Below are 14,490 nucleotides of genomic sequence, written 5' to 3' on the forward strand. Positions count from 1 at the left end.
ATAAGTGGTGGCTCATGCCTGAAATCCCAGCACTTTGGGAGGCTGAGGTGAAAGGATCACTTGAGTTCAGGAGTTCAAGACTATCCTGGGCAAGAAAGTGAGACCCCTATCGCTACCAAAAAAAAAAAAATTTTTTTTTAATTAGCCAGGCGTGATGTCACATGCCTGTAATCCCAAGTACTTGGGAGGCCGAGGCAGAAGGATTGCTTGAGCCCAGGATTTTCAGACTGCAGTGAGATAAGATAGCACCACTGCATGCCAGTGTGAATGGAACAGCCAGAACCTGTCTCAAAAATAAAACTAAACAAAACAAAAATAGCAAAGACATAGAATCAACCCAGGTGTCCATCAACAGTGGATTGGATAAAGAAAATGTGGTACATACAAGCCATGGAATACTTCGCAGCCAGAAAGAAAGACCACCACCATGTCCTTTGCAGCAACATGGATGCAGCTGGAGGCTGCATCCACTTATCTTAAGTGAATTAATCCAGAAGTAGAAAACCAAATATTGCATGTTCTCATTTATAAGTGGGAGCTAAACCCTTGGTATACGCGGACATAAAGATGGGAACAAGAGACACTGGAGACTCCAAAAGGAGAGAGGGAGGGAGAGGAACAAGGACTGAAAAATCTCCTATTGGGTACTATATCTACTATCTGAGTGGCAGATTCAATAGAAGCCCAAACCTTGGCATCACGCAATATACTCTTGTAACAAACCTGCACATGTACCCCCTGAATCTAAAATTTAAATTTAAATTTTTTTTAAAAATGGGCAACTAGGAAAAAAATAACCCCTATCTCTGGGTCTAAGGTACTAACTGCTGAAAATGAGTGACCTTCGATCATGAAAGTGGCAGTGAAAGTGTAGTTCCCCAGAGAGAGGCAAACTATACACAAGGCAGGGGGAGGCCAGGAAGAAAAGAGGCTGATTTATAGTATGAGAAAGGTCTTGGGGCTCCAGAGGACTCAAGGGTGGGCGTTAGTGAAGTGGGGGAGGTGAAAAGAGGGGAGAAGAGTGCCTTGGAGATGTGGTGAGAGGGAACAAGCCATGAGCATGTTGGAAGGCAGCCAAAGATCCCAGGGGGAAGGCCCCTCTCAGGCTGGTGCATGCTGAGATCCCGAGTCAGGACAGAGGCTAAACACGCGGCTTTGCTCAGTGGCCAAATGGAAGACTGCCAAGAAAGTCAGTGAATGGCTCTGAAGGCAATTCTCCCCATCTCCCACTGCAATCAACAAGAGCTCACCAGGACCCAAAGGCACAGAGCTCCAGGGACTGGAACCGGAGAGGCTAGAAGTGACCCAGCCCTCACACACAGCTTTGCCTTGGAAGTTGAAGGGGGACTTTAGCTGGCCCATAAATATGGACCTTGTACAGACCACAGAAGCAAAAGAGGCAATGGATTAGTATCCAGAACACACAAAGACCTACAGCAGATCACTAAGAAAAATGCAGCCCAACAGGAAAGTGGGCACAAGACACAGACAGGTGACTCAAAGGAAAAACTGGAATGGTACAAACATGTGAAGAGCCTCAACCTCACTGGCAATCTAAATCTGAAGGAAGGGAGAGAAGGACAAAGACAGACAGATGATAGGTGGATGATAAAAATACTCTTTAAGGCCAGGTGCAGTGGCTCACGCTGTAATCCCAACATTCTGGGAGGCCAAGGCAGGTGGATCACTTGAGCTTAGGAGTTTGAGACAAGCCTGGGCAACAAGGTGAGACCCTGTCTCTACAAAAAATACCAAAAAAAAAAAAAAAAAAATTAGCTGGGCATGGTGGCGTGCAGAGTAGCTGGGACCCCAGTTACTTGGGAGGCTGGGATGGGAGAATCACTTGAGCCCCGGAGGTCGCGGCTGCAGTGAGCCGTGATTGCACGACTGCACTCCAGCCTGGGTAACACAGCAAGACCCTGTCTCTCCCCCTCTTCCCCCAGCACCTCTCTCTCTCCATATACACATATTTTTTTTTCTTTAGAGGAATATAATAAATAGCAAAGTGCTGACAAGGACGTGGGAAACACGAACACTGACATGGTGCAGGTAGAAATGTACACTATGGTGACCAATTTGGCAGTATCTTATCAAATTGAAAATGTCCATGTCCTACTTCTCAAATATTTCCTCTAGGAAAACTCCTGGAGAACTCTCAGACAGGTTGGCAAAGAGTTTATCAAGGATGCTCACTACGGCATTATATTTGTCAAGTAAAACCCGAAAGTAACTTAAATGCCCATCAGTCAGGGAAGGATAATCCAAATATTACATCTCCTTTGATGCAAGGTACTTAAAAGGAATGAACTAGATCCACAAGCAATTTGTAAAATTATACCCCCAAACAAAACCATCTATGCCAGCCTGGGCAACATGGAGAGACCCCGTCTCTACAAAAAAATTTTAAAAATTTAACAATTAGCCAGGCATGGTGGCATGCACCGACGGTCCCAGCTGCTCAGAGGGCTGAGCTGGGAGGATAACTTAAGCCTAAGAGGTCGAGGCTGCAGTGAGCCATGTTCATACCACTGTGCTCCAGCCTGGGTTACAAAGCAAGACTCTGTCTCAAAAAAAAAATTTTTTTTGCATATATGTTACACTGTATTATATGTATTATGTATGTATAGATATTTGTTAGCACAAAATATTAAAATGGACTAGAAAGCTTGGTTCTGGATAAGATGGCCTGAACACACCCTCCAGTCTCGCTTCCACTGAATGCAGCTATAAATTCCAAAGAGAATACATGAAGCAGCTATTTGAGGACTCTGAAAAGTAAACAGTAGCAGGCAGATAGGGGAAGAAGATCAAAACTTTAAGAACCACTAAACCAGCAGAGAGTTTACCACTTTTTCCTCTAGTGTCCCTGGCCTGGACTCGAGGGAGCTCCAAAACCCAGAAGTAGCCCTGAGCCACACAGAGAGCACCAGGAGAAGGTCTCTAGTGAGGCTCAAGGAGTGGGAAAGGGGTCTCCTGCCAGCAACCAAGCACGGTAGCAGTGGGGACATCCCCCAGGTAACTCAAACTCTGGGGGAAAGGAATTTTTTCCTTACACCTGAAAGCTCTAAGAGCTTCTCAACTCCTGCCGCAGGGCGGGATGAGGGCAGAATTGCAGGCACTTGGACACAGCAGGGTATACGAAGCCCCAGCATTCCAGGTGGGGGACTGAAAAAGGCAGTCCCAGGTAACTAAAGTGTACCCAGAGAGTTAACAGCTCAGAAAAGTGACCCCAAAAAGTTGTTTATAAATTCCTGGCCTCATCCCAAGTTGTGCCTGTGTGGATCTGATCATAAACAGTATCTGAAAGACTCTGAACCTAAGATCCAGACCACCCAGGTCTCAGACTGGCCACTGGGCGGCACTCACGAGGGGCAGTTCCAATAGCACTGTAAAGACTCTGAAAACAGGACGACACACTGAAACCAAACAGAGAAAAGGCTGGCTGGAATCTGACCCAAAGGGGTTGACTGCCTGTGAAAATATAAACACCAGCATTTCCCAAGGATTTAAACAAGACCGGTGATCACGTAAATGTCCAGGATAAATCCAAAATTACTTGGCATATGAAGAAACAGGAAAATCTCAACTCTCATGGGAAAAAACAATCAAGAGACACCGAGGCCAGGATGACACAGGTGTTGGAAGCACCTGGCACAGACTTTACAGAAGCTCTTACTTTTTAAAAGTGCTAGGCCGGGCGCAGGGGCTCACGCCTGTAATCCCAGCACTTTGGGAGGCCAAGGCGGGCGGATCACGAGGTCAGGAGATTGAGACCATCCTGGCTAACACGGTGAAACCCCGTCTCTACTAAAAATACAAAAAATTAGCTGGGTGTGGTGGCGGGCGCCTGTAGTCCCAGCTACTTGGAAGGCTGAGGCAGGAGAATGGTGTGAACCCGGGAGGCGGAGCTTGCAGTGAGCCGAGATCACGCCACTGCACTCCAGCCCGGGTGACAGAGCAAGACTCCGTCTCAAAAAAAAAAAAAAAAAGTGCTCCACAGCAGGGCATGGTGGCACATGCCTATAGTCCCAGCTACTCAGGAGGCTGAGGTGGAAGGATTATTTGAACGCCTAGGAGTTTGAGGCCAGCCTGGGCAAGGTCTGTAGAGACTCGGTCTCTTTAAAAAAATAATTAAAAAATAAAGATGCTCTAAGAAGTCAAAGGCAACACTCAGAACAAACAGTGTGAGTGGCAGAATCCTACACTGCCCCTCTCCCCAAGATTTCCTGCCCTAATCTCTGGGACTATAAATTATCACACGCTGATTATGTCATTGCCTGGAAAAGAGGATTCTGTAGATGTAATTAAGGTTACTAACCAGCTGACTCAAGAGTTAATCAAAAGGAGTTTACCCAGGTATGCCCCATCTAAACACACAGATCTATAAGAAGCAGAGTTTCTGCCTTCTTGAAGTAAATTTTTTAACAAAAGAATAAAAGCAGAGAGAGTTTCATCTTGCTGGTAGCAGAAGAGGAAGTCTCAGAGACTGGAAACGTGGGAAGGATTCAATGAGCGACTGTGGCTTGAAGATGGGGTCCCTGTGAGAAGCAATGCAAGCTGCCTCAGCAGCTGACCCACAGCTGACCAGCCAGCTGGGAAACAGGGAACTCGCTCCTAGAAACCAAGACACTGGACTCCACCAGCCACTTCAAAGTGCCCAGAAGCAGATTCCTCCCCCAGATTCTCTGAAAAGATCCCACCCTGGAAAACACCTCACTTTTGACCTATGCAGAGAACCTCTCAAACCCACTCAGACTTCTGACTTGCCAAACTATGAAATAATAAATGGTGTTGTTTCAGCCACCAAGTTAGTGATAATTTGTTACATAAAAATAGAAAACAAATACAGATTTTAGTAGCTGGAAGTGTGGTGCTACCATAACAGATACCTATTTAAATTCATTTTGACATACCCATGAAGTACCATGTGATAATATTGGGACTCACTGATTGCTCTAAGGTGAGAACATTCCTTCCTTAAATTTATTTTCTAAAATGCTATTTAAGAGACAGTGCACGCCCTTAACTTCTCCAGGAATTTATTTCTTCTAGTTTTTAAAACTACCACCAAAATTAACTGTGTTTACTTGAAGAGAGGCCCAATCAGCACAGTCTAATTAATATGTAAATAGAATTAACTTTTTAACATTATCCACCATACACTTTGAGTTTGGTACACTGTCCTGGCTTCAAGTCTCCCAGAAGTTGCAATATGGTGTCCAAGAGCACCCGGCTTGAATTAACCAAGAATTCACGACCACATGCTATAGCAGCAACATCTGCAACAGAAAATGAAACAAAACATCAAGATCATTATGACTCAGAACCTAGACAATTTTGTGCAGAACAGAGTATTTTCTCCTAAAAGACCTAATGAAAACACAGCTGACAATGAGGCATTTATAAATGAAATTGCTAGGCATGGTTGTTCACACCTGTAATCCCAACATTTTGAGAGACTGAGGTGGGAGGACTGCTTGAGGCCACAAGTTCAAGACCAGCCTGGGCAACGCAGCAAGACCCTATCTCTACAAAAAATTTAAAAATTAGCCGGGCATGGTGTGTACACCTGTAGTCCTAGCTATCCAGGAGGTAGAGGCAGAAGGATTGCTTGAGCCCAGGAGGTAGAGGCTGCAGTGAGCCATGATCATGACACTGCACTCCAGCCTGGGTGACAGAGCAAAGCCCTGTCTCAAAAAAAAAAAAAAAAAAAAAGTATTATCAACAAAAATGACAGCTCAGAAAGAATCACTGACAACCACAAGAGTTACCGAAATATCAAGTAATGTGCAGTGTGATTAGCAAGCGCCGAAAGAGTGAAACAGAGCCCTGGAATCTAACCAAGTCTGCAGTCACTATGCTCCAGAGTGCTGCATTAAACAGCTGTGGGCAGTCAGGGTCCAAACATAAGGTGGGGGCTGATTATCTTATCTGGGACTGAGGATGTGAAAACTCACCTTTAATGGCATCCGTAATCTGAAAACCCAAAATCCAAAATGCTCCAAAATCTAAAAATTTTTGAGCACTGACAAAGATGCACAAAGGTCATGCTCACAGAGCATTGCAGATTTCAGATTTTTGAATTAGAGTGTTGAACCAGTAGGTATAATGCAAGTATTCCAAAATCCAAAACACTTCTGGTCCCGGGCATTTCAGATAAGGAATATTCAATCTATATTTGCTAATAACTTTTAGCCATGATACAAACTGAAATTATATGTAGTCAAAAAAGAGTATGAAAATGGATTTTGAAGAAAACTTATTTTCTCAATTTTATGTCCCATTGTGGAACAGCAAGTATCCCATTTCTTCATGCCTGAGGCCCTGCGAATCGGCCTGAAGACCAGACCGAGTAATTACACTGCTCCCAATGGGCAGTGCTGCAGCCATTACTGGCTCCATCAACATTTCCAAATACCTCGAAGTATCCAATGATCCAAGTGCATTTATGTATGTGTTTGTTAAGAGTTTTCTTTAGTTGGGTCTGACAGTAAAGCATGATTCAAACTGACTAAGATTTCTAAGCCAAATGACGAGACCAAGGTGGAAAAGAGATGGGGCAGCAGCACTGCCTTGCTCCTGATTTTAATGGAAACGCTTCTAAAAATTCACAGTTAAGTGTGATGTCGGATCTGTTTCTGGTAGATACCCTTTATCAGTTTAAAGAAGTCTTCTTCTATTTTTGGCTTGCTAAGAATTATCAAAAATGGAAGCTGAATTTTATCCCTTATTTCTTCTGCCTTTGACTGGATGTAATCTGATGGCAGAATATAAAATTTCATGTTACCCAGCCAGCTTCATGAACTCAGATCTTTGACATTACTATTTACTTTTGTTCACCTGGTCTCAGATGGACCACAAGAGGGATAGTAAAGTCTACTAAACCTAACAGATGTTTCCCCCTTTCTACTTGTCTTTGCAGCATTTTAACCATATCATTGGTGCAGTGTCTTCAAGTACACGCTTTGATGACAGCCATAACTTTATTGACAGAACCTTTCAATGACATAAACTTACCTTCTTTGGTCAATGAATTTTAACCTGATAGGTACATTTTCCAGAATATGACACATTCTAGTTTTACTAAGGAAATATTTTAGGAGAAAAACAAAGCAAGTAAGCATTTGGCATCAGAAACACATAAAAGATAGCTTTTAGGTAGCTTTTCAGGGGAAAGCATTATTCATGTAAATAACTTCAGATAATATACTGAAACCCAGCAGAAACCCAGATGTTGGAGAGCAGCAACAGCAAACTGTCCCTGCCAAACCTGACCAAACTGTAGACCCACGATCAAGATAAATGTTAAGACTTTATATTTTGAGGAGGTTTGTTACACAGCAATAGAAAATAGAAACATTACTAATACATCGCTGAAGAAAAAAAAAAAAAATATATATATATATATATATGTATATATATATATCATAGCAAGCAACATAGAACTATTTGGTAGCCTGACTCCAGAGATGGCTACCAGGTGGGCCTGGCCTCATGTTCAGACCCTTGAGTAGTCACCTACACTGCGACTCACTTGTAACAAGTAGAACGCAGCAGAATGCACACCATGAGCCTTCCAAGGATGGACAGGAAGAAGCCTTAAGATTTCCACTTCGGTCTCCTGCCACTTGCTCTAGGATCCCTGAGTCACTATGAAAGAGTCCAGCTACCCTGAGGCTGCCATGATGAAGAGACCACACAGAAATAGCACAGTGAAGGCCAGATGTGGTGGCTCACGCCAGTAATCCCAGCACTTTGGAAGGCCAAGGTGGGTGAATCACCTGAGGTCAGGAGTTTGAGATGAGCCTGGCCAACATGGCAAAACCCTGTCTCTACTAAAAATACGAAATTAGCCAGGCGTCGTGGCTCACACCCATAATCCTAGTTACTTGGGAGGCTAAGGCAGGAGAATCATTTGAACCCAGGAGGCGGATGCTGCAGTAAGCCGAGATTGCACTACTGCACTCCAGCCTAGGAGACAGAGCAAAACTCTGTCTTTAAAAAAAAAGAAAAAACGCGGTGGCTCATGCCTGTAATCCCAGCACTTTGGGAGGCCGAGGCGGGCGGATCACGCGGTCTGGAGATCAAGATCATCCTGGCTAACATGGTGAAACCGTCTCTACTAAAAATACAAAAAATTAGCCGGGCGCGGTGGCAGGTGCCTGTAGTCCCAGCTACTCCAGATGCTGAGGCAGGAGAATGGCGTGAACCTGGGAGGCAGAGTTTGCAGTGAGCTGAGATCACACCATTGCACTCCAGCCTGGGTGATAGAGCAAGACTCCATCTCAAAAAAAAAAGAAAAAAGGAAAAAAAGGATAAGAAATAGCACAGTGAAGAAGCCTTGAGACTCTATGAGGAAAGAAGAGAGAGAAAGACACCCCACTAGCCCCTAGCTGTTCCATCCCTCAACGATTTGAGTCATCCCAGCTAAGGCCCCAGATGTTGGAGAGCAGAAGCAGCAAACTGTCCCTGCCAAGCCTGACCAAACTGTAGACCCACGAGCAAGATAAATGTTAAGACTTTATATTTTGAGGAGGTCTGTTACACAGCAATAGAAAATAGAAACATTACTAATACATCGCTGAAGAAAAAAAAAAAAAATATATATATATATATATATATATATATATATATATATCTCATAGCAAGCAACAATGCCCAACACAACAAATGTACTGGTAAATGAAGTCTGTATCATATATCCAGTATTTTAACTGCAAATGCCAATGCTGCATTTCATTAAATATCACTAAAACATGAACTACAAAGTAAAATAAATGTGAATAAATTCCTACACAGCTTCAGTATTTGTCAATCTGTTGGAATTTCTTTGTTTTACATGGTAATTTGTACTTTGCTTACTGATATTTAATCTATCTAGAATGCTTGTGAGTCAATTCAAGGCCTACAGAATTGACTTTGTTACCATCTACCAAAACTAAAAAACTGCCAGTTAATTTTTCTGTTAAAATGATTTTTCTAGGTTCATTTTTCATTAAAAGTGCTTATAGGTAATTCTAGAGATTAGTATAGTAATTACATAATTCAAGAAATGGGGCCAGGTACGGTGGCTCCCACCTGTAATCCCAGTACTTTCAGAGGCCAAGGCGGGTGGATCACCTGAGGTCAAGAGTTTGAGACCAGCCTGGCCAACATGGAGAAACCCCATCTCTACTAAAAATACAAAAATTAGCCAGGTGTGGTGGCATGCACCTGTAATCCCATCTACTCAAGAGGCTGAGGCAGAAGAATCACTTGAACCCGGGAGGCAGAGGCTGCAGTGAGCTGAGATGGTGCCACTGCACTCCAGCCTGGGCAACAGAGCAAAACTCAGTCTCAAACAAAAAAGGAAATAAATCTGGGCCAAGCATAGTGGCTCACACCTATAATCCCAATACTTTTGGAGGCCAAGGTAGGAGGATCACTTGAGTCTAGAAGTTTGAGATGAGTCTTAGGCAACATAATGAGACCCCATCTCTACAAAAATAAAAATAAAAATTAGCTAGGTGTGGTGGCTCATGCCTATAGTCCCAGCTACCCAGGCTGAGGTGGGAGGATTGCTTGAACCCGGGAGTTTGAGGCTACAGCGAATTATGATCAGGCCACTGTACTCCAGCCTAGGCAATTAAAGTGAGACCCCATTTAAAAAAAAAAAAAGAATCTGGTGTCAATTATTCGTGCTGAAAAGGATATACAGAGTTGAGACGTACTATGTCCGATACTTTTGCTTTAGACTGTAATAGTTTCATCTTATTTTGAGCAAAAAAAGTAGTAATAGGGTATTGGCAGAATGATAGACATATAAATCAATGGTAGAATTGAGAGTACAGAAATAAATCCTCACATTTATGGTCAACTGAATTCCAACAAAGGTGCCAAGACAAATCAATGGAGAAATGATAAAAGAATAATCTTTTGAACAAATGGTGCTAAAACAACTGGATATCCACATGCAAAGGAAGGAAGTTGAATACCTACCACACACCATATACAAATATTAACTCAAAATGGATCAAAGATCTGAATATAAGAATTAAAGCTGGCCAGGCGCGGTGGCTCACGCCTGTAATCCCAGTACTTTGGGAGGCTGAGGCGGGCGGATCACGAGGTCAGGAGATCAAGACCATCCTGGCTAGTATGGTGAAACCGCGTCTCTACTAAAAATACAAAAAAAAAAAAAAAAAAAAAATTAGCCGGGCGCGGTGGCAGGTGCCTTAGTCCCAGCTACTCAGGATGCTGAGGCAAGAGAACGGCGTGAACCCGGGAGGCAGAGCTTGCAGTGAGTGGAGATCGCACTGCTGCACTCCAGCCTGAGCGACAGAGCAAGACTCCGTCTCAAAAAAAGAAAAAAAAAAAAAGAAAGAATTAAAGCTATAAAATTCCTTTTTTATTTTCTTGAATCTTATGCTGTCACCTGGGCTGGAGTGCAGTGGCACAATCGCAGCTCACTGCACCCTCAACCTCCTGAGTAGCTGGGACTACAGGCCTGCACCGCCACACCCAGCTAATTTCATACTTAACAGACTAAAGTACACTGTAAACACAACTTTTATATATGCTGGGAAACCAAAAAATTCATGTGACTCACTTTATTGTGCTATTTGCTTTACTGCAGTAATCTGGAACCAAACCTACGGTATCTCTGAGGTATGGCTGTATTTCAAAATCATATCTCTGATAAGGTACTAGTATATTACAAATACCTCTTAAAACTCAGTAACAGAAAGGAAAATAACCCAATTAAAATATGGGCAACAAGGAGTTTCTGGTTCCAAATGGTGGCATAGAAGCAAGTTGGCTTCACTGCCTCCCAAAAGAAAACCAAAAACGAACATACAGCAGCTCCAAGATTATCAGCAGCAATATCCCAGAACTCTAAATATGAGGCTCAGACAGCTCTCACGGCAACAGACAAGTGAAAAAACTCTGAACAGACAGTAAGACAACTGGACTTTCATACCTGTGACACCAGTCTCCATAATGTGCCCAGCACCAAGCGTGAGGAAAATTTCCACAACTCAGTTGCTACACTGGAAAAAGCAGATGGAGGTGAACAACTACTGTCCCACCATCTTAGGTTCCCTGGCGGAAGACCTGTCCCTGCTTCAACCCATGGGAACCACTGTAAGTACCTGAAGGGAAACTATCCCTGAGGATAGCCAGAGGCAAAGTGGGGAAGCAGAACTACTATTCCCAGCCCTGGAAACGCTGCTCTGTAACTTGGCCAGAGAAGACACCAAATCAGAGTGGCTGTTCAGCAGATGCACACAGTAGAAGGTATGTCCCACAGGTCCCCTGGGCACAGACACCTTGCCAGTATTCCCACACTGCCGGGTTATCCTCTCTGTGACCTCCCCCATTCGGGATGGGCAATACTCTGATGGTTCCCTAGAGCCAAGGTAAACCTGGGCTTAAGGCACCATCTAGTGCCTATAAAGAGGCAGCAACCTAGCAGAAAAAAAGGAAGAAATTCAACAAGTAAATTACAAAGAATCTCTAAGTAAACATATCCAATAAAAACCAAAATAACCCAGACAGACAAGACTGGAATAAATACTCTTTCAATGCAAAGACATAGACATATATCCGTAAGAAACAACAGGAAACAGGGAACCACGGCCTCCCCAAACAGACAAAGCAAGGAACCAGTGACTGTCTCTAACAAGATGGCAATATATGAGCTTTCTGACCAAGAATTCAAAATAGTAGTTTTAAGGAAATTCAGTGATCTCCAAGATAACATAGCAAAGTAATTCGGAAATTTGTCAGAGAAATTTAATAAAGAGATTGAAACTTAAAACAATCAAACTGCTGGGCACAGTGGCTCATGACTGTAATCCCAACACTGTGAAAGGCTGAGATAGGGGCCTTGGGGCCAGGAGTTTGAGAACAGCCTCAGCAACACAGCAAGACCCCATCTCTACAAAAAACATAAAAAATTAGCCAAGCACTGTGGTGATCGCCTGTAGTCTTACCTACTCAGGAGGCTGAGGTGGAAGCACTGCTTGAGCCCAGGAGTTCGAGGTTGCAGTGAGCTAGAATTGTACCACCGGACTCCAGCCTGGGTAACAGAGCAAGATCCCATCTCTAAAAAATCAACATCATCATCATCATCATCATCATCATCATCATCACCATCATCACCATCATCATCACCATCAAACAGAAATCCTGGAACTGAGAAACACATTTGCTGAACTGAAAAATTAATTTGAGGCTCTCAACAGCGGAATGGATCAAGCAGAGAATCACTGAGCTCAGAGACAAGCTATCAAAAACACAGAGAGGAGAAAAAGAAAAAACCAAAGGAATGAAGATCACCTACAAGATACAGAAAATTACCTCAAAAGACCCAATCTAAGAATTATGGTGTTCAACAAGGTGATGAGCAACAATAAGGGGTAGAAAGCTTATTCAAAGAAATAACAGAAAACTTCCAAAACTTAAGATATAAATATCCAGCTACAGGAAAACCACAGAACACCAGAGTCAACTTAAATGAGTGTACCCCAAGGTACATACTAATCAAACTCTCAACATTCAGAAATAAAGAGAGAAACTTAAAAACAGCAAAAGAAAAGAAACAAGTAACAAAGGAACTCCAATTCATCTGGTGACAGACTTCTCAACAGAAACTATACAAGCCAGGCTGGGCACAGTAGCTCATGCCTGTAATCCCAGCACTTAGGGAGGCCAAGGCAGGCAGATCACTTGAGGTTAGGAGTTTGAGACCAGTCTGGCCAACATGGTGAAACCCTGTCTCCACTAAGAAAACAGAAATTAGCCAGGCGTGGTGGCACATGCCTGTGGTCTCAGCTACTCAGGAGGCTAAGGCAAGAGAATCACTTGAACCTGGGAGCTGAAGGCTGCAGTGAGCCGAGACTGTGCCACTGCACTCCAGCCTGGGCAAGAGAGCAAGATTCTGTCTCAGAAAAAAAAAAAAAGAAGAAGAAGAAACCATATAGGCCAGGAAGGAGTGGGATGATATTTTCAAGGTTCTGAAAGAAAGAAAACACTATATAAGAATATCGTATCCAGCAAAGCCATCCTTCAAATATGAAGGACTAATAAAGTCTTTCCCAAACAAACACTGAGAGAAGTTAACACCAACCAGACCTATCTTAGAAGAAATGCTAAAGGAAGTTCCTCAAACTGAAAGAAAAACACACTAACATGCAGAAAGAAAAAAAATTGAGGGTATAAAACCCACTGGAAAAAGAAATACTTAAATAATATATAAAATAAATATAAAACACACTGGTACACAGACAACCCCAGAATACTCTAATACTGTACTCATGATGTGCAATCCACGCAAAACTCTAGTGTGAAGCCTAGAAACAGAAACAATCAGAGCTACAGCGACCTATTAAAAGACAGGTAATATAAACACGTAAATTGAGATAACAAAAAGTCAAAATATGGGGGATGGAGTTAAAGTATAGGGGTATTTTTAGTTTTTTCTTTGTTTCTATTATTTTTTGTGATCAAAGATAAGTCCTCTCTTTAAAATAACCTGTTATATCTAAAGATTTTTTTGTAAGCCTCATGGTAACCACAAAGTAAAAATCTGTAATAGATGCACTAAAAATAAAAAGCAATGAACTAAAACACACCAGAGAAAATCACTTAACCATAAAGGATGACAGTAAGAAAGCAAGAAAAAAGAAGAGGAGTTACAAAACAACTAGGAAACAAGCAACAAATTAGCAGTAATAAGTCCTTACTTATCGATAGTAACATTGAATATAAACAGATTCAATTTTCTAATTAAAAGAAATATGGAGTGGCTGAATGGAAAGAAACAAGACTTAACTACATGCTGCCTACAAGAAACCCACTTCACCCATAAAGGCACATACAGACTGAAAGTGAAGGGTGGAAAAAGATATCTATGCAACTGGAAACCAAAAAAAACAGGAGTAGCTACATCTATATCAGATAAAATAGACTACAAGTCAAAGACTGTGAAAAGAGACCAAGTCACTATATAATGAAAAATGGACCAACTCAGCTAGAGGATATAACAATTGTAAATATCTATGCACCCAACACAGCAGTATCCAAGTATATAAATCAATCATTAATAAATCTAAAGGGAGAAATTGACTGCAGTACAATAACAGTAGAGACTTCAACATTCCACTCTCAGTAATGGCCGGATGGTCCAGACCGAAAAAAAATCAACAAAGAAACATCAGAGGTAAACTACACACTAGACCAAACAGACCTGAATCTTTACAGAACATTTCACCCAACTGTTACAGAATATACATTCTTTTCATCAGCATATGGAACATTCTCCATTACAGACAACATCTTATACCACAAAACAAGTCTCAACAAATTCAAAAGTAGAATCATATCAAACAGCTTTTTTTTTTTTTTGTAGAGATAGGATCTTGCCATGTGCCCAGGCTCGTCTGAAACTCCTGACCTCAAGCAGTCGTCCCACCTGAGTCTCTCATAGTGCTAGGATTACAGGCATGG

The 14,490-nt window shown here is 42.4% G+C and overlaps 1 protein-coding gene across 7 annotated transcripts in view; it reads right to left on the reverse strand.

The window, feature by feature from the left end:
• The window catches only part of HSF2BP (heat shock transcription factor 2 binding protein), a 128,014-nt gene that overhangs the window by 77,159 nt on the left and 36,365 nt on the right, over positions 1-14,490 (reverse strand). For all 7 annotated transcript variants that reach the window (XR_010154406.1, XR_008541558.2, XR_008541557.2 and 4 more), the window contains exon 7: positions 5,162-5,279. Coding sequence is in view for 4 of the 7 variants with exons in the window: in XM_531485.8 (XP_531485.2) it covers positions 5,162-5,279 (118 nt within the window). In the remaining 3 variants the exon portion in view is untranslated. The remainder of the gene's footprint in view (positions 1-5,161; positions 5,280-14,490) is intronic.

This window comes from Pan troglodytes, chromosome 22 (genome assembly GCF_028858775.2).
Source record: "Pan troglodytes isolate AG18354 chromosome 22, NHGRI_mPanTro3-v2.0_pri, whole genome shotgun sequence".
Lineage (NCBI taxonomy): Eukaryota > Metazoa > Chordata > Mammalia > Primates > Hominidae > Pan > Pan troglodytes.